A 20,159-nucleotide genomic window follows, 5' to 3' on the forward strand; every position below is an offset into this window, starting at 1 on the left:
AAATCCAAATTGTGGTGCATTTCCTCTAACATAACTGGCTTGTGCACTAAGGAAAGGGGGAAAAAAAGATAACCCAAAGGTGAAAAACAATTTATGCTATGTGATATACCATAAAGGTACCCATTTTCTAAAAGAACAGTTCTTGAAAAAATTATTTACATGTTGCCTAAAACAACACATGTTTAAAAGTTTAACACAAGACTGATAAGGGTATAAAATATTGAGGCAACTGTAAGATGTAATAGCACCATAAAAACCCTCAAAACTATTTTGGAAATACAGCACAGACACTTAACCTTGGAAGCCAATTCACAGATGGATAATTTTGTTGTTCCGTTGTGTATGTGCATTGACACCAACTGAGCTGGACAGTACATTAATCCTCCTTCCATGACAGTACAAATAATTCAGTTATTTTATGGCCCATAAAGAATCAGAATAGATCCTATGGTCTGTGGAACTGCATGACCATGAATAGAAATACCACAGTACTTTGAATTCTCTTCAGTTGTAAAACCTGAAGTTTAAATTCACTTCTTCATCAATGAGGATAACAGCTGTCTTGTCACAGAAGAAAGAGTATGAAGATTTTCTATTTAATTCAATGGTCCACTTGCCATCAAGTGGCTGAAAAACTGATTTTAACGGTCTGTTTCATGATACATTTTGTAAAAAGGGAATCTGTGTTGGGAGCTTCATTCTATAGTTAGTGAGGGCTGATGTATGCCCCTACATGAGGTCAAGGAAATCTTCTACCATGGTGGCTTTCTGCTGAGTGTGCATAATGTTTAAACATGGGACCCCCCAGGTTTGTAGAAAAATCTAAAAATCTTACCCAAAATAGAGGGGAGGAATCTCCCCCCAAAACAAACCTCTTTGCACTTGTACAGAACCACCACTGCTGTCCACCATGCCTCCTCAGCAGCTTCTGAGGCAGTTGAGGCAGCAATGCTGAGGGTGGGGGAGCAACAACAGTGGTGTGGATGGGGGAGGAGTAACTGCCATGAGTCCTGCCATTGCTAACTCTCCTTGTTAGCCTCTGAGGTGGTTAGGCAGCAGCACTGCAGGTGGGGCCACTGACAACATCGGCATAAGCCTTGCCGTCTCTGCTTCTCCACACCCACCTCTGAGGCAGCAACACTCCTTGCAGGGGAGGAGGAGCTAGCAGTTGCAACCATCACCTACCATGCTGCCAGAGGAGGAGCTACCCCCTCTGTGGGACCTCTCCCTGCCTCCCACCATAGAACCCACTCTTTCCCCCCTGCTGCATTCACTTGATGGGGGGAGTGGAGGCTCAGCTAGAAGGTAGAATCCAAGCATGGGGGAGATGAAAAGAGAAAAAAGAGTGATGGGGTTGGGGAGGGAGAAAAGAAAGAGAGAGGAGTAACAGTAGGCACAGGAGGAGAAATAGACAGACCAAGAAAGAAAGAAGGACTGACAGTGGGCATGGGGGAAAGAGAAAGAGAGTGACAGTAGGAATGGGGGAAGGGAGGAGCAGGGGTCACTAGGGGTGTGGGGGGAGGTAGTTGTGAATTTCCTGCATTGTGCAGGGGACTGGACTAGATGACCCTAGTGATCCCTTCCAACTCTATCATTCTATTAGAAAGAGAGACAGAAAAGTAACAGTAGGCATTGGGGAAAGAGAGAAAGGGAGAGTGACAGTAGGTCTGTGGGAAGGGAAAAGGAGAGAGAAAGAGAGAGGACGAGTGACACTAGGCATTGAGGAATCACCAAAGTGATGAAAAGATACAGAAAGTAAGAAGTGGTAGTGGAGGGAGACTGTGAAAAGTAGTGGGGGGAGAGAGGGAGAATCAAAAGCAAGGAGAATGGGATGGCCACTCCCACAAGGTCCATGCAGGTCCTGCTTTGTCTCTTATAATCTGTAACATTATGAAGGCCAAGTGGGTGATGGCATGCTATGATGTATAGCAAGCAAGATGACAGCCAAGGTAAAGGTAGTCTATTAGATCATCTTGATCTGTGGTGACAGATGGAGTGTCATGTGACAAGTCACCAGAGCATAGGTTGCATCATCCTGACTACTGTCACCATGAGTCAGCACTTCAATCTGATTGGTGCTGAGACGTATATATTCAGTACAGTCTGTGTGTTCTTCATCACTCTTATGAATTGGATTATATGTGAAGCACTTCGTCAGTTTGCCTGGAGAATTGGATACTGCAAATGTTATATGGACTGTATGTATATATTGCTGTAAATAAACCACTGTAAATAGTTCAGCACTAGCCAACTCTGTATTGAGTCATTATTTGCGCTTCCAATACGCTGACAGTGGGAACCTGCAGGGACTTGTGAGAGGCATCTCATTTCTCCCTCCCCCACTATTTCCTCTTTCCATTTCCTGAAAGCCCCCATAGCCTCTCCCCTTTTCCTGTTTCCTTCTCTCCTTCTAGGGTTGCCAATGGAGATCTCTTGGAATCATAAGGGATCTCCCAGCTACAGAGATCAGTTCCTAATTGGGTAGCCAGCTCTAAGTTGGGAAATTCCTGGACATTTGGAGGAAGAGCCTTGGGAAGTCGAGGTTTGGGGAGGGAAGCACCTCAGCAGAGTATAATGCCATGGAATCCACCCTCCAAAACAGCAATTTTCCACAGGGGAACTGATCTCTGTCATCTGGAGAGCATTTGTAATTCTGGGTGATCTATAGTCCTCACCGAGAGGTTGGCAAGCCTAGTCCCCATGGAGGACTTTGGAGAATGGAGTCTGTGGCATTATACCCCTCTGATGTCGCTCCTCTCCTCTCCTCTCCAACCCCTAATCTCTAGGAATTTCCTAAACTGGAGCTGGCAACCTTATCTTCTTCCCATCCAACAGCCAACCTACCTTTATCTACCACTCTGTCTTAACCTTTCCCTCTCCCCCCCCCCCGGGCAGCCTCTACCTAGGAAAACTGTGACCAACTTGTGTGGTGCCAGTCATGGGTCAGGCCCACTTGCATGGTAGGGAACCCTGAAGGATTTGTGAGGGGTGCCTGACTTTCCCTTGTATTCCCCACACACTATTTGCCCTTTCCCTCCCCCTGGGGAAGGAGAGGATATCCCCTCCATTACCTGCCTTATTCTCTCCTTCTCAGCCATTCAGCAACCTACCTTTTATTTGCCTCCCATTTTCAAATATATTTATTATTTATTGGCTTCATTTATACCCCACCCTTTTCTGCAGTGGGGACCAAAGCAGCTTACGTTAGTCTCCTTTCCTCCTTTTTATCTGTACAAAACCCCAGTGGGGTAGGTTAGTCTCAAAGTATGTGTCTGGTCCAAAATCACGCAGGGAGCTTCCACAGCAAGATGGGGATTTGAACCTCACTCTCCCAGACTATATTCTAAAGCTCTAACCCCACTATACCACACTGGCTTTCACAGGATGGCTGCTGTTGAACAGTAGCAAGCAGCCAAGCCTAGATGAGTTATGCAAGTCAGGTGGTATCAAGTCAGCCAGTGGTTGCTGCTAGGCCTAGAGTTGCCAACCTCCAGGTGGGACCTGGAGATCTCCCAGACTTAAAACTGAATTCAAGATGACAGAGATCTGTCCATCTGGAGAAAATGGCTTGTTTGGAAGGTGACTCTCTGGCTGAGGCCTCTCCCCTCCCCAAACCCTGACCTCCTCAGTCTCCTTCCCAAAATTTCCAGAAACTTCCCACTTTGGAGCTGGCGACCCTAGTCAGGCCTGTCCCTAATTAGTCAAAGGGCAAAATAGGCCTGGAAAGGGCACTGCCCCCTCCCCCTGCCTTTAACTCAGAGAAAACCAGCTTGGAATACTGTGGTTGCCTAGCAGCAGCCACTGACGGAATCTGTAGCTTAAAACCACAGGAGCCCCTTTTATTGTTTTCAGCTTTTTAAAATTCCCCAATGTATTAACAGCTCCAATCACCAGATTTAAATATCCAAGGACTGGCCTATTTTGCTATGAGAATATAAGATGATCCAGGAAACCATAAAAAGCATACCCAGCTTTGCTTTAACTGATCATAGAGTGATTAATTTTCAGATTCAGGTATGACTCATATGTGCACTAAGTCCTTCAAATACATTAATATTCCTTGGCTGATGCTGGCAGAGTCCTGTTGATACACAGATGTGTGTGATATAGACTAAAGTGTGTGATATAGGTTAATACACAGACTCCAAACCAGATAAAATGTAAGAGATCAATGATAAGGAAGGATCAAATTATCTCTCTTAATAAGAGAACTACTGATTCAGAATCTGAATTATGTCAATATCATTAGAAAGCACAACAGTAGCAGCTTTTTGCTGAAACAACACTACTTGCCCTGATAGGTCTACAAGACAGGCAGTCCCTCCCTTTCCTGTGTGAAGTAAGTGGGGGGGAGGGTCTCTTTTTAAGCAAATCACAAGTGTACATGAAGGGGGAATGAAATCTTGTGCCATCCTGTATATAACTCAGATGGAAAATCATTTGTTTTCTTGGGCACTCACCAATTTTGCCAAGCTAGGGCAAAAATCAGAGAGGAAGAGGAAGAAGAGGAGGAGGAGGAGGAGGAAGACAAATAAAAAGAAGAGGAGGAGAAGGAGGAGGTGGAAAAGGAATAGGAAGAAGGAGAAGAAGAGGAGGAGGAGGAGGAGATTATATTTATACCCTGCCTTGCACTCAGGGTCTCAGAGCAGCTTACAATCTCCTTCCCTTCCTCTCCCCACAACAGACACCTTGTGAGGTAGGTGGAGCTGAGAGAGGTGACCCAGCTGGCTGTATGTGGAGGTGTGAGGAATCAAACCCAGTTCTCCAGTTTAGAGTCTGCCGCTCTTAACCACTACACCAAAGAAGAGAGGTGTGTTGGGAACTATTTAAATCTTCATGCCTATGCACCTCTTTTCTCTTTTTTTTGTAAAACACAAGACTCCTTTCTTTTGGTCACTTGAGATCTCGGGGGGGGGGGGAACCAAACTTACTCCCGCACCTGTCCTTTATGACTCCCTTGTATTTCATTTTTGTTTCTCATGATGCTGCTGTTTAATTGTACTGCTTTTCTGCTAGTATTTATTCACTCATTTATTTAAAATCATATACTGCCTCTTGAGCTGCGGTGGCTCAAGTGGTTAAGACGCTGAACTGCAGGCTGTGGAAGGCCAGTAGTTCAGTAGTTCGAGACCCGGGTGCCACAAGACAGGGTGAGCTCCTGTCTCTAGTTCCAGCTCCTGCCAACCTAGCAGTTTAAAAGCAAGAAATTGCAAGTAGATAAATAGGTACCACTCCAGTGGGAAGGTAACAGTGTTCCGTGCACCTTGGTGTTTAGTCATGCCGGCCACATGACCACGGAAACGTCTTTGGACAGTGCTGGCTCTTCGGCTTTGAAACAGAGATGAGCACCGCAACCCTAGAGTCGGATTCGACTGGCTTTCGAGCAAGGGAACCTTTACCTTTACCTTTACTGCCTCTTTATTTAACTATATTCAGGGTGGCGTATTATATAGACAATAACATGATAGTATAATACAATCAATAAAATGTCAAAGACCATCAACAGATAAAACTGCAGCAATGAAACAGGATAAGATAATAAAACTGTTGTGTAACTCTTGTTAATGCAGGTACTAAGAGGAGGAAACCCTCAATCAGTTTCAGAGGATGGGCAAACTCATGTTTAGCCTATAAAATCAAAGAGGAGGCGATAAACTGTTCATTTAAAACACTTAATCCTGTCTTTCCACTCAATTAGTGCCATCAAGGCTGTAAACAGTTTTAAAAGATTAATAGTCAACTTTAAAAACAACGCACACAAACAAAGCGACTATTAAAACATAGAAATGAAGGCGGGCCAGTAAGGAAATGCTAAATGAAATTAAAAGATTTTCACCCACTAGCAGAAGGTACTGATACACAGGGACAAACAATTCACACTGGGGAAGGAAATCCACAGTGTTGGTGCCATGGCCGAGAAGGCCCTTTCCCAGGTTGCCACCCCTTGACCCTCAGGTAACAGAGAAACCTGAAGCAGTGCTTTCAAATATGACCTTAATGGTTGAGTAGCTTCCTATGGGAGAAAGCGATACTTCAGGTGTGCTGGTCCCAAACCATATAGGGTTTTAAAGGTCAATACCAGCACTTTGAATTGCTTGGAAGCAAATTGGAAGCCAGTGTAGATAGAACAAGACTGAAGGGACATGGCCCCTACGATCTATTCCAGTCAACCTCCTTGTTGAAGCATTCTGTACAAGTTATACTTTCCAGCAGGGGTCGTTTCGTAGAAAAAGAGCTAGGGGAACTTATTAGCATAACTCATTAGCATATGCCACACCCCCTGACATCACCGGAAGTGTGTCATAAGGCCACACCCCCCGCCCCCAACGGTCCCGGCCGGCGGGAGTGCAAGGAAGCCCCGCGAAGGCCCTCCCTGGCCCCAGGCAGGCAGGGGGGGGGAGAGGCAGGGAGGAAGCAACTTACCCTCCCTCTTCTCCTGCCTCCTCCTGGCTGAATGAGGGCTGGAAGCGGGGCGGCCGGAAGCAGGGGGCGGGGCTTCGTCATGTGCCCCGCCCCCCGTGCCTCACCCGGGGGAACTGAGATCCCCCGCGATCCCCCCCGAAATGACCTCTGCTTTCCAGACCCTCTTCAAAGGCAGACCCAGGTAAAGTGCATTGCTAGGGTTGCCAATCTCCAGGTGAGGCCTGGAGACCTCCCACATTTACAACTGATCTCTGGGCTACAGAGAGCCATTTCCCTGGAGAAAATGGCTGCTTTGGAAGGTGAACTTTATGACATTGTACCCTGCTGAGGTCCCTTCCATTCCTAAACCCTACCCTCTATAGGCTCCACCCCCAAAACACTATGCACTGCAGGAACCTATACAAGTTGTTACCAGGACATGCACCCTAGTGGCAGGATCTTTTCTCCCCAGGAAAAGTTGAAGCCAGTGAAAGGTGCTCCTGACCACCACTGCTTATCCAACAGGTGCTCCAAGTCCATCAGCACCCCCAAGCTTGTAAGCCTACTCCTGTAAGAGGAATGCAATCCCATCCAGAACAGGAGGCACCTCAATACTTGGGTCAGTCCTTCTGCTCAGCAGTTGCACCTCCATGTTAGGGTTGCCAGGAGTACTCACCTGGCTGGTGGGGGCTCCTGGGGCACTTTAAAAATATTTATATGCCACCTTTCTCCTGAGGATCTCAGGAGCCAAGATAGGTAAACTGTATGAAAATTATTTAATAAAACACCCATTAAAACAACATATACAAGAACCAATCTAAACACATCAGCAGGGGGTTTCCCCTTTGTCCAGCTTTAGGCTGCCCCCAAAGCTCTTAGGACCTGTTCTGTTTTTCAGCCTCACTAGATAGCCAGGAGGGTAGGAGTCCCCTGACCTTTTCTGGTATACTGTTCCAGAGACGTAGGGCACCCAATTAAAAGGCTTGGCTTGAGCCAGATTGTTGCCTATGGTCCCTTGGACAAAGGCTGTGTAGACCTTGCTGGGAAGTGAAAAGCCGCCACACAACAACGTGGAGAGAAAGGCAGTCCTTCAACTATGTGACCTCCAGGTCATGAAGACATTTGAAGGTGAGCACCAACACCATGAAATGGATATGGAAACTAATGGCAGCCAGTTAAGGGACCTCAGAATAGAAGTGGCATGGTACTGCTGGCTAGCCTCTATTGTCCTCCATGATAGTCACAGTGGTCTATTATCCCACACAATCTCTTGATATATCTCCAAAAGTGCTACTTTCTATCTGCATTTGTGCATCTTCCTTTCTTTCTTTTTTTACACATTTATTATAATAAGATACTACACTTATCCTCTAAGGCAGTCAACTGGATAACTATGAGACAACAATAATGCATAGACAATCTTTTGTTGATAGATTAAAGATATTATCACTGAAAGATTATAGACTGTTACATGCACACTTTAATTTGTATGGATCTATGTGATTATATATGCTCTCATTAATATTCTTCTTCAACCAAAAGGTATTATTTGACAACTGGAAAAACAGATAAGATTTGTTTGCCATTATTGCAACAGGTCTCCTGTGGCTATTATTATTATTATTATCCACTATATTGTGTGTTCTGTAATTAACGTTTTGAACCTGCCTAGGAACAATTCTTTGTTGAAGGGTGGGATATTAATGCATCAGTAAATATACTGTAAGTTTACAATATATTCCAAGTCTACAAAATATATTGTATATATAGTAAGTCTACAAAAGGTGAAGAACATTTGCCTGCAGAACCAATTGCATTTCAGCATACTTATTTCTAACCTTCCTTCGTAGAAGCATCTTTTATTGGATTATAGAAGACTACATAACTCCAATCACACCTGGAGCAATCTTAGCTGGGTTTACTTCTTAATATTAAACATACAATAGAGAAACTTCTCAGCACGGTATCATTCTTTACTTTGATCCCTGTGGCTGAGTCACTGCTGTCACAGAAGCCAAAACTAATCTTAAAACAAAACCTACAAACCTCTATCTGTAGTTTCTTTCAAGTCAGGAGGATGTTCCATTTTGGTGACTGTGCTGACAATTCTGATATCTGGTAAGAGATTCACACCTCTCTCATTTTCAAATTGTGTAGCTGGTCTCGCAAAATGATCCATTCCATTTATTGTAATCTTGGGCTCCTTGGCCTGAAACACCATTACATAGGCATCTATATCTGGGATACTAATGCAGATATCTTCACCAAAACATCTGAAAAATATATTATTTATTAACTTCATGGAAGAGGCTTTAACACAGATTCTTCCCTTTTCTGGAAATACAAAATCTAAAGAACAACAGTTCATCCAGAGGATAAATTTTTTCCCCTAGGATATTTCCCTTTTTGTGCCTGCTCATTGATCAGCTATGGAACTGTTCTGAGGCCAAAGTAAACATGAGGAGCACATTTATTACCACTAGCTAAGCATATCATTGTCAGGCATGGATCTTTGGCAAGGCCACTGCACATAGATTCAAACCCTTAAAGAACATATAACAAACAGTCAGTAGTTAAAAGGCGTTTAGATGGTTTCTAATTGTTATACATTTTACATTAGGTACTCAAACTGATACTTAAGAGGCTTGATACAGCTATCTTGTTAAAAGTGCATCAAGAACCTAATCATCTCTTTACACTGAATGCACCAGGATCCCATTTCATGCACACCCAGAACTCTATCTGAAGTCAATGGGCATGCAGGAATTAGGAAATGACTCCATAGCTGAAATTATTTCTTTCTGAAACTAAATGCAATTCTTAAAAAAACCCCAAAAACAAATTAGGCAATTAAGTAAATGCCCAACTTTGATGGATATTTATATTTCATTATTAAAAACTCAAAGTAACATGAAATTTACCAAAGTATTGATGGATTAATCAACCTTAATGAATTTAACTTACTGGACTTTAGATGAGACTTTAAGACGGCGAATGCCTGAAGTAGGAAACTGTCTTGAGTTGATATAGGAGACCTTTTGGAGAGCTTGATTTATATTCTCAATGTCATCTCCTTCCATAACAAGTACTGATTGAGAAGGATTGAAGTGATACTGGTGGGGGGATTATAAAATTAGTACTTGGGGATGATATACAGAAAAAATGCTTAGAATAACAGATTTCTAAAGAATGCTTCTTAAAGACTGGTTAAATTCCTAATAAAGTAAAGAAAAACTGTAATTTTATTAGCTAATATTTGCTCTGTACATAAAAGCCTTTTAAGAACAAGCACCCACCAGGCACTAATCTACCACACATTTTAGTAGTTATTGTAGCTATAATTAACAGAAAAAGAAAATTAAAAGTCAGTGCAGCTGCTGTGTATTGAGATGATTTTCCCTACTGTTCATATTTAACTATTGTGCTTTAGCTGTAACTGCAGCTCATTATGATGACATATGAGGGTCAGTATATCTCTGCATGATCCACAAAAATATCCTGCTTAATGCAGGACATTAATATATTTTCCATAGGGTTACTTTAGTTATAGTTCCTTGTTTTAATTGGAAGCATGCTTTCATATACTACCAGGCAAATCAGATCCTGGTCAACCAGATCACAGTCTTGGTACTGACCTTGTAGTATAGGTACCAGAACAAAGCAATAGAAATTTTGATATGATGAGGACGGATTGTACTACATGAGACTGCAACTGGGGGATACTGTTTTTGAATCAACATAAAACCACTCCCTATAAGAGAGAAAACTTATGCAGTCGTAAACAAGGTAGGCTACAACCTGTTTGTTTTTTTAACATGCAAATTCTTAATTAATGTAGGAGACCATTAAAAATAGTATAACTCATGTGTAATCTCAACCAGTATAGTCCACTGTACTACATCAGGATTCCACCACTTCATTCTACTGCGTTGCAGACCAGGCTGTATTTTCAGAAGTGAGAGGAAGACTACAAGTATTTTATTTATTTTCCTAAGGCACTAACTGGGAAGAAAGGCTGAAAGTTTAACTGGACTGAAGCTTGTGCTATGGGCCATAAGGCAGGGCCAACTTCTTTTCCTACAGGCCAAGCTGAATGAAATATGAAAGATCTGCTATAGGAATTATCCATAGTTTTTAATTAGCCTCATGTGGCTGCTTTAATAATGAGGGTTGCCAGGTCCTGCCTCCTCCCTCGTGGGGGACTTTGGGGGCATTCCTGGAGGGGGCGGGGATGTCCCCAGTGAGATGACATCATGCAGAAGTGACATCATCACGTTGTGGACATGGGCCCATGGAAGGTGCCCTCTGCATCAGCTTGCAAGAACAATTTAAAGGGAACCTTTTCTTTAAAAGTCTTTTGAGGAGCGGGGGCCTCACAGGCCTGAATTCCAAGCAAGCCAGGGCTTTGCATGCCTGAACTACAAACAGCAAATTCACCCCTTGGAATTCAGGCATGTGAGGCCCCTGCTCCTCAAAAAGCATTTAAAGGGACCCACGTGTTCCTGCCAATCAGCTGGAGGGCCCTTTAAATCTCACAGGAAGGGAGGGAGAGGGGTGGCCATGCATGTTCGCCGTTGGGGGCAGGGCTTTTCCCCGCCAATCAGCTGGCCAGTGGTGGGCAGGAGCCTGCAAAATCGGGGATCTCCTGCCCCCACCTGGGGACTGGCATCCCTATTAAAAAAATGGGATGATCACCGGGGAAAAAGATGATTAATTCACAAGAGGATGTGTCTGAAGGGCCACCTACTCCCTTATAAATCTACCTGACCACTACGGTCATCTTTGAAGGCCCTGCTTTGGGTGTCCCCACCTTCTAAGGTGGGAGGCAAACCAGGAGAAGGGCTTGGTCATGGCACCAAAACTGTGGAACTCCCTCTCCATGGAGATTTGTCTGTTCCCTTCTGTTGCCTTCTTCTGTCAGCAGATGAAGACTTTTTTGTTATGTTTGGCCTTCCCTCAGTATCCCTTCTTCCTGCCCAAAGATTTTACTATTGTTTTTTATGTTTTCGTATATATTTCAGCTCTTATTTCATTTGTTTTAATCATGTGTAGACGTCCTTTTTGGTTTTAATGATTTTAAAATGTGATTTTTTTTAAAAAAAAATTATAGCTGCCTTGGTGGCCCTTGTGAAGGCAGAAAGTCTGGATATAAATTTTGCACACACAAAAAAGTTTCTTCCAGGATTTAAATAGCACCTTTGAAGATACAATTTGCTGTGCAGATAGGGATAGGTTCAAGCAGTTGTCTTGCATGGAGTCTTCTCCCATGCAGAGCTAACTGTACCTTTAGCAGGGCTTTTTAAATTATGGAGAAATGCTGTTACAGCATTGTCTGCATTACTAGGGAGCATGTCAACTTGAAACCCATATCAGCTGGACACAGTTTTAAGTACAATATTATTGTTGTTTTTCTTGTTGTTAATGATGATGATGATGATGATGATGATGATGATGATGATGATGATGTTTTGGGTTCTGCTTAGTTCTTGTACTTTTCCCTTTAATTTCTGTCATTTCTTGTGTTAAAATTGTAACTGCCTTTGGCTACCAGCAATAAACAAACTCTTAGTCGACTGTGAAACTTCCAACTGGACCGTTCAGAACGTGGCACCATCCATATGTATAAACTCACATTTTTTACAACCAGCCAGGTTGGTATGGTATATCTATCCAACTATAACTGGACTAGGTGAGGCATTTCATTATTTTGATACATTACAGTTTTGAACAAGTTTCTCTCATGAAAGTGGCACAGGCAGAAAAGGCAGGAGTTCCTGCTCACTCCACACTGTCATCCAAAGTCCAGTTGGTCTGCTGGGGAATCGTAAAATGCCTTTCTCTGCAGCTGCTGTGTGATTGCAAAGAAAGCAAGTTGGGTCTGGGAAACCCAAGCCAGGCAACCTGGACCCAACCTGTCAAAAATGTAACATGTAGTTTGGCCCCAAATCTCTGCAGCCCAGATGTCTGGTGCTTCAGACTGAATAGGTTTACCTCACCACAGCTAGAGCAGATGGGTCCAAAGGCTCTTGAACCTGCATGGGCTGTGGAAGTGGCATAGTTGGCTTCCAAGGGCTGTCCTGAAGTGAGCAAAGAAGGCAACCACTAGTGCTACCCCAAGCAGGCTTAGAAGGATGTAACTCTGCTTGGGATGGCACTGTATAAGAGCATAAGAAATGCCAATGTTGGATCAGGCCAAAGGCCCATCCAGTCCAACACTCTGTATCACACAGTGGCCAGAAATACCAGTGCCATCAGGAGGTCCACCAGTGGGGCCAGGACATTAGAAGCCCTCCCACTGTTGACCCCCCCCCCAAGCACCAAGATGACAGCATCACTTGCCCCAGAGTCCCTATCTATACCTTGTGGCTAATAGCCACTGATGGACCTCTGCTCCATATGCTTATCTAATTCCCTTTTGAAGCCGTCCATGCTTGTAGCCGCCACCACTTCCTGTGGCAGTGAATTCCAAGTGTTAATCACTCTTTGGGTGAAGAAGTACTTCCTTTTATCCGTTCTAACCCGACTGCTCAGCAATTTCATGGAGTGCCCACGAGTTCTTGTATTGTGAGAAAGGGAGAAAAGTACCTCTTTCTCTACCTGCTCTTTCCCATGCATAATCTTATAAACCTCAATCATGTCACCCCTCAGTCATCGTTTCTCCAAGCTAAAGAGCCCCAAGCGCCTTAACCTTTCCTCATAGGGAAAGTGTTCCAGCCCCTTTATCATTCAAGTTGCCCTTTTCTGTATGACAGTGTAAGTCTGTTTATGCTATGGCATCCATGTGGACATGTCTTTTTGAGTTTTAATTTGTCACCTCTTTAGGATAGAAAAGCAGCAATTGTAAAAATTCATTCTTTGTTTGTTGTTGAGTTTATTGAAATTATAACAGATGCATATTATGATACAAATCAGATACACTATTAAGACAGACAGATTGACTATCTGTTGACTATTTAAATTGGCTATTATCAGTGCACTCTTAATGTCATTTTTTTTAGAGACTACTATTGTGCATTCATGATCAGTGTACAATTTCATGTGGAAGTACAATTTGTATATAGCTATTTTTGAAAATCAGCAACAATCTGGCTAAATTAATGTTCTGTTCCACTCCAAGGGCAACTGTGGTTCTTTCATCAAGACCTGTCACTGTCAGGCCAACTAGGAAAGCACTGCATGAGACCTCTCTCTGACAGCTTCTTTCATTTTGGCCTCATGCTGTCACTGACTCTCAAAACAGCTGAAAAGGTAAAAATGAAAGAAGAGAGTTGCACCCTACCAGGTTGTAGATCTGAGATTGAAAACGTTTTGAAGCTAAAAAAAAAATTAAACTCTTGCATTCATTTTTTCCCATCCCACAGCTAGATCACACAGACAGCTTCTTGTCCATACTGGATCAGCTGTTGGAGGCAAAACTGAAGACAAGCAACCCTGGCATTCCTTAAACAGGCTTCAAAGAATAGTAGGCTTCAAACAGGACAACAGTAACATAGAAACTGGTTTTCTATTGATCATGGGAGACACAAGGGCTGGCAGAGAGCATGAGAAATTTTTAATAAATAACTTATCTACTTATACACATTTTCTTCCAGCCAGATATTTCTACGAAGTTATTCTAATTTTTGTTGAATAAGTATGATCTCAGCTGTTATATTTTTCTTATATATGGAGACAGATTAAGTGCTTCCACCATTCCAATATAAAGGTGACTGCTGAGGATACTTTAAAAAATTTGTTTAATTTTGGATATTATTACATTTATAGAAATCCAATATTAGGTCTTTGGAATTTTACAGACAACATGACTGGTTACCAGCTCCCTCTTAGTCTATATCTTTTACACTTTTGCATAACATTTATAATAACATTATGTATATAAGAATCTCATTAGTGATTACAGTGACATCCATAGACCTTCCATGAAAATGATTAGATGCATTCTCTATGCACTGTCACAGACTGAGTGTACAAAGAGAATCAAACACAAAGAATGCACACCATTTTGAAAGAACTTAAATCAGAGTTTTGGTTAAGGATAATTTTGTTTTAGTTTTTTCTATCTATGTGCATTGAAATGACCACCTTCCATATCTTGCAGTTTTCTCTAACACTTACTGTAGGTAAGAGTGGTAGAATCTTTTACATGTTTACAGCCATTGTTGGTTTGGATCAAAGCACATGTTAGTAGAGTCCCTTGCAACCTCCAACTCTACCCCCATTCCTGTGGGCCAGGAAACCATTCAGAACTATATGGGATGTGGCATAAGGATGGTGCAGCTGGGGGATGGCTGCTTTCTGGATCCAAGCATTGCTTTAAATTTTTTTTATCATAGTTATTTTTCAGCTGTTGACTAACACATACATACCCCTTGACACAAGTAGTGCCCCCCACCAACTGTGCTGGATCTGATGGAAAGAGAACCACTTTCAGTATAGAATACTAGTTACATTGAGAAAATGACCTGGAAAAACATCCATGGTATCTAGTTTCTGTAGGTTTATACTAGAAATAATGGAAGCATTATTCTTTGCAGTGTTACACCTTCCCTTTGGTTCCATGCTTTACTTGCATGTCTTTATGGCAAATGAGATTGCTTTTGGGAGTACATTCGTACTCTGCCTTCTGCTCTCCACTTTATAAATCAGCTTTAAATGTTATCAAAGATAATGTCAGTTCATCCCTCACCTTTATTCCTTGACCAAGACTTTCCAGGGAGTTAATATCCAGACCTTCCTTGCAGGCCTGCAAACAGGAAATCACTTTCTGACTTTCAATTTTGCCTGGTCGGATAGTAAGGCTGGCAAGGCTGCCATGAAAATATTGAGCAAATCTGGGTTTAGTGACTTCACCACCTGTTTAAAAAATACAAAACAAGAAGTGCAAATCATCACTGATAATAATGCCTGCATAGGGATTTATTTATGACTATCAGGTGTTCCAACATGGCCTTTCAAAGCAGACACAGTGAGCATTCCACTGCCATTTTATCATGATCAGAATATCAACTAAAATATGGCTTAAGCAGTTATTCAGACATTGTCAAGGTCCCATTAAAACAACGTAGTCATTCTTGTAGAAAAGAGGATTTTATTGAATCAATGAGTCACTAGAAAGGTTTCTGTTTAGAATGACACAAGACGGGGACCCGCGATACTCGCATTGCATAATCTTTTCATTGGAACAATTGCCATTTGATGGGAGTGCAAACAGAATGTTTTGTCAGGAAGCCTATATATCAATTGTATGCAAAATGCCATGTGTTCTGTACCTGTTAGTAAGATTTGCACCGGTAGAAAATTACATTGCTTTGTCTGACCTCTCTTTCCATCATAATTGAACTTTCCGCCCCCACTCTCGCCACTCTCTCTCTCTTTCGCCCCCCCTCTCGCCACACTCTCTCTCTTTCTCTCAGTCTCTCTCTCTGTTTCTGCCCCCTCTCTCTTTTGCCCCCCCACCGGCTCCGACCCGAGGGCCGCGCGGCTTGGAAGCTGCGCGGGCCTCGGCTCCGTCTCTTTCCGGCTCTCTCCCCCCCTCACCGTCTCTGAGGCACCTCGCACTCTCTCTCTCTCTCCCCACCCCCCGGCTCCGGCAGCGGTGGCGACGTTCCAGAGCGTCCCCTGCGCACGTGCAGGAGACGCTCTTGCACTTTCGGGGGGATTTAAACATCCCCCCGAATTTTTTTCCAACTTTTAGTATTTTTGTGCACACGTGGGGACTGGCCCACGCGTGCACAAACCTTCCCCTGCCCCCCAGGTGGCCCCGGAGCGCTGATTTAGCGATCCACACTCACGGGGCCACTTGACTATTAGATATATAGATGGAAGGCTCATGGCAAGAGATATAAATGGATTTCAAAACGCTGCTAAACCAATGAGTCTATTTCCCACTTGGGGATTCAAAGCGCCAAACTGCTGAGAACCAAAACGCTTCAGTTATCTTTACTAAGCTTTTCTCAGGCTCTGCTAATTAAAACAAAAAGCTGTTGCTCTCCTTATCTCACACCTGCTCGGCCTTGAATGTTGCATGGTTCCCTAACAAGCTCTACGTTTGAGCATGCGTCTGGGTTGCTAAGCGAGGGGGAAAACAATTCACAAAGCAGGAGGGAATTACACAGGTTACAATCCACAGGAACAAAGCGTGTGCAGAGTGCATACACCAGACATCACTATAATCACAACATTTGGCAGCTTGCTGACAGACATTCACCATTATGCTTAAGGTTCTAACACCATTTCCATTACCCCAGTCTCCTGTTTTTAGAGGCATATAAATCACCTGTAAAACACAAACTCATAGCAAACATGGCATACAAGGTCTCAGCCCCCCCCCCTGCCCCAGCATGTGATGGAAAACTCATTATATTAAACATCAAATTAATAAAGTAATTCTATAGATAGAAGAAACTGTAAAACAACAATCAACTAAATAGAAACATCATCTTAATTTTTTTCTGGGAACAGCAAATCTCATATAAAGCAATATACTATTAGTTGATGTTAAATTATCAAATTATCTTTCTACCAATTTGTTCAGCTTTTATATGCATTGCAATATGCCTCTTAGAACCTGAATGAAAATGACTGGCTGCTGAAGAAAAAGAAAACAAAACTATTTCACACCAAGGAAATTAATCATTTGGGAGTAATCCCAAGTAAGAATCATTTTGATCATATTTGGGGAATGAAACAAGCAATTGAATAGTACTCATTGATTTGAAAAGTTTATGCTCAGATGGCACTGTTGGGTCAGTCTGAGGCCTATTGTTGTTACTTTATTAATCTTTATATAGATCTACCAGCATATAATTCACTTTGGACAGTAGCCCACATAGACTATGTTTGTCTATGTACTTTTTCTTATCCCTGGGATCCAGCACTTGATTATCTAGAATTCTTGGTTAACCAGCATTACATATAAAGTAAGCGCCTACCACCCCAATCAGTATACCCCCACATTTTTGGGCACACCCCAGTCATGACTCTTCAGCCAGCCAGCTTGATGCTTCCAGTCATTCTAAGCTTCTGATGTCTAGTGCTGACAGCTGACATCTTCTTTGGGTGCCTGGTTTCCCTCTCAGCCTGCCTTCATCTTTCAGGAGCAAGCTCTGCAGGAGGACACCTGGGCAGTTGGCCCTCTTATCTGCCTGCTATATAGGACTGCTCAAGAGAAAAGGGTAAGAGGGTCCTGCTAAACTTGGGGCTACCATGGCATTCTCAATTGGGTGAGGTTTGGTTGCTGTGGATTCCTCTTGCGAGGGGATAGGCAGAGCACTTTTACTGTGCATGGGAGGAAAAAGATTCCAAGGGATGCTCATGATATTTTTTACCTCTGACTTTCTCCACTGATTTAACTGCCAATGCAACAGAGACTGCATATTTCCCTTTTGCTACTCTTATTTACCTGGCTACAAAATTATCTAATATATATTTTGTTATGTATTTATTTGTACATGTTTTGATGCAATGCCAGAACATATAGAAGCTTGTTATGCTATGTAACCAGGGGAGCAGCAGCTTATTTCCGAGGCCAGTATTTCATGCCTCCCATCTCACTCTACCCAAATAAGCCACATACCTTGGGGAACACTATATGACTGCAATGCTCATTCAGTCGAACACATAATGAAATATCATATTGAATAGTGCAGTAAAGATAGTTTCAGAGGTAAAATATGTCATATTTTGTAATACTTATTCAAATACAATTTTAGGACAAAATGCGGGGGGGGGGGGGAACTAAAGAGAAGGATGAAAGGCCAAAATGGAATGTTCTGTGCAGATAATCAGAAAAATGATGATGGAATGTAGCCAGTAGAATTTGTTCATATCTAAGAATATCACCCTTGAACACTGTACAGGAAAAGGGGGTTCAGAGAGTTGCTAAAGGAGATTCTGGACCTGGCAATTCGGAGGGGAAAGTTTATATGCTTCACTGGACTAGGTTTGGGAAGGCATGAACACTTGCTGATCCAAAAAAGGATTTTTAGTTGTATTAATAATATCTAGGATCAGTTGGCTTTTAAACATTTTAGTTCTATTATGTTCCAGAAAGGTAGCCATGTTGACCTGCAATAGAAGAACTAGATAGAAGTCCAGTAGAACCTTAGAGACCAACAAGATTTTTGGGGTATAAGTTTTCGAGAGAGACAAAGTTCCCTTCATCAGTTACTGTATCTGACAAAGGGAGCTTTGATTCTCAAAAAATAATATCCTGAAAATCTTGTTGGTCTCTGAGGTCCTACTGGACTTGAACCTACCTCTATTATTGCACATGCAGCAGATCCCGGCTAGACAGTGGTAGTGGTCTCAGGTGGGCAGTCACTTGAACAGAAACACAGGATAAGACCATCCAAGTTGTTCTTATCCATGGACAAGGATTATGTCAAACACTCATGTAAAAGAATCCAAAAAAAATATTATGTTGAAACTGGCCACATATCATTAAAATTAAATATGTACTATCATACCACTCTGTCAAACAGAAGCCCAACGCTCACTAAAATAAGCTTTGGATCCGCTTTGTTGTTCAGTCGCACAGTCGAGTCCGACTCTTCGCAACCCCATGGACCAGATCACGCCAGGCCTTCCTGTCTTCCGCCGTCCTCTGAGGTTTGCTCAACTTCATGTTCGTTGCATCTATGACACTGTCTAACCATCTCATCCTTTGCCGTCCCCGTCTTCTTTGACCTTCAATCTTTCCCAGCATCAGGGTCTTCTCCAGTGAGTGCTCCCTTCTCATTTGGTGGCCAAAGTATTTGAGCTTCAGTTTCATTATCTGGCCTTCCAGGGAACAGTCAGGGTTGATTTCTTTGAGGATTGACTGATTTGATCTTTTTGCAGTCCAAGGGACTCTCAAGAGTCTTCTCCAGCACCATAGTGCAAAATAATCTATTCTTTGGCGCTCGGCCTTCCTTATAGTCCAACTCTCGCAGCCATACATGACTACTGGGAATACCATTGCTTTGACCATGCGGATTTTTGTTGGCAGGGTGATGTCTCTATCTTTTATCATGCTCCTTAGGTTCGCCATCGCTTTCCGCCCAAGGAGCAGGCGTCTTTTAATTTCATGGCTGCTGTCACAGTCTGCGGTGATCTGGGATCCCAGGAACGTGAAGTCTGTCACTACTTCCACGACTTCCCCTTGTATTTGCCAAGGAGTGATGGGACCAGATGCCATGATCTTAGTTTTTTTTGATGTTGAGCTTCAAGCCCACTTTTGCACTCTCGTCTTTCACTCTGAGCAAGAGGCTCTTTAGGTCCTCTTCACTTTCTGCCATTAGAATGGTATCGTCTGCATATCTAAGGTTGTTGATCTTTCTCCCAGCAGTCTTAATTCCCGCTTGTGATTCATCCAGGCCAGCATTTCACATGGTGTACTCTGCATATATATTAAATAAGCAAGGTGACAATATACATCCTTGTCGTACTCCTTTTCCTATGCTAAACCAATCAATTGTTCCATATCCGGTTCTAACTGTCGCTTCTTCTTCTTTCTTTTTTTTGCTTTTTAACTTGTTTATTAATGATTTGCATCCAAAGTAAATTAAGACATAACAAAGATACAACTTCATGAGAATGCAACTCAATAACAGTTATAAACTAAATCAGTAAATATTACAAATCGTCACATTTTAACAGAAGGACCTTCTAAAAAGACATAAATGTATTATTTCATGGGGTTAATGGGGTAAAAATTACGAATCTCGTCTCTACATGGCAAACCTTGATAATACTGTCTTATAACGTTAGCCATTTGT

The 20,159-nt window shown here is 42.6% G+C and overlaps 1 protein-coding gene across 1 annotated transcript in view; it reads right to left on the minus strand.

The window, feature by feature from the left end:
* CLSTN2 (calsyntenin 2) overlaps positions 1-20,159 on the minus strand; it is a gene marked incomplete at its 5' end in the record, with an annotated part of 143,569 nt that overhangs the window by 15,255 nt on the left and 108,155 nt on the right. Inside the window, 4 exons of the mRNA XM_015410274.1 lie at positions 2-46; positions 8,449-8,675; positions 9,367-9,515; positions 15,089-15,255. Of these exons, the coding sequence (XP_015265760.1) occupies positions 2-46; positions 8,449-8,675; positions 9,367-9,515; positions 15,089-15,255 (588 nt within the window). The remainder of the gene's footprint in view (position 1; positions 47-8,448; positions 8,676-9,366; positions 9,516-15,088; positions 15,256-20,159) is intronic.

Source organism: Gekko japonicus, unplaced genomic scaffold (genome assembly GCF_001447785.1).
Source record: "Gekko japonicus isolate JY-2015 unplaced genomic scaffold, Gekko_japonicus_V1.1 scaffold1292, whole genome shotgun sequence".
Lineage (NCBI taxonomy): Eukaryota > Metazoa > Chordata > Lepidosauria > Squamata > Gekkonidae > Gekko > Gekko japonicus.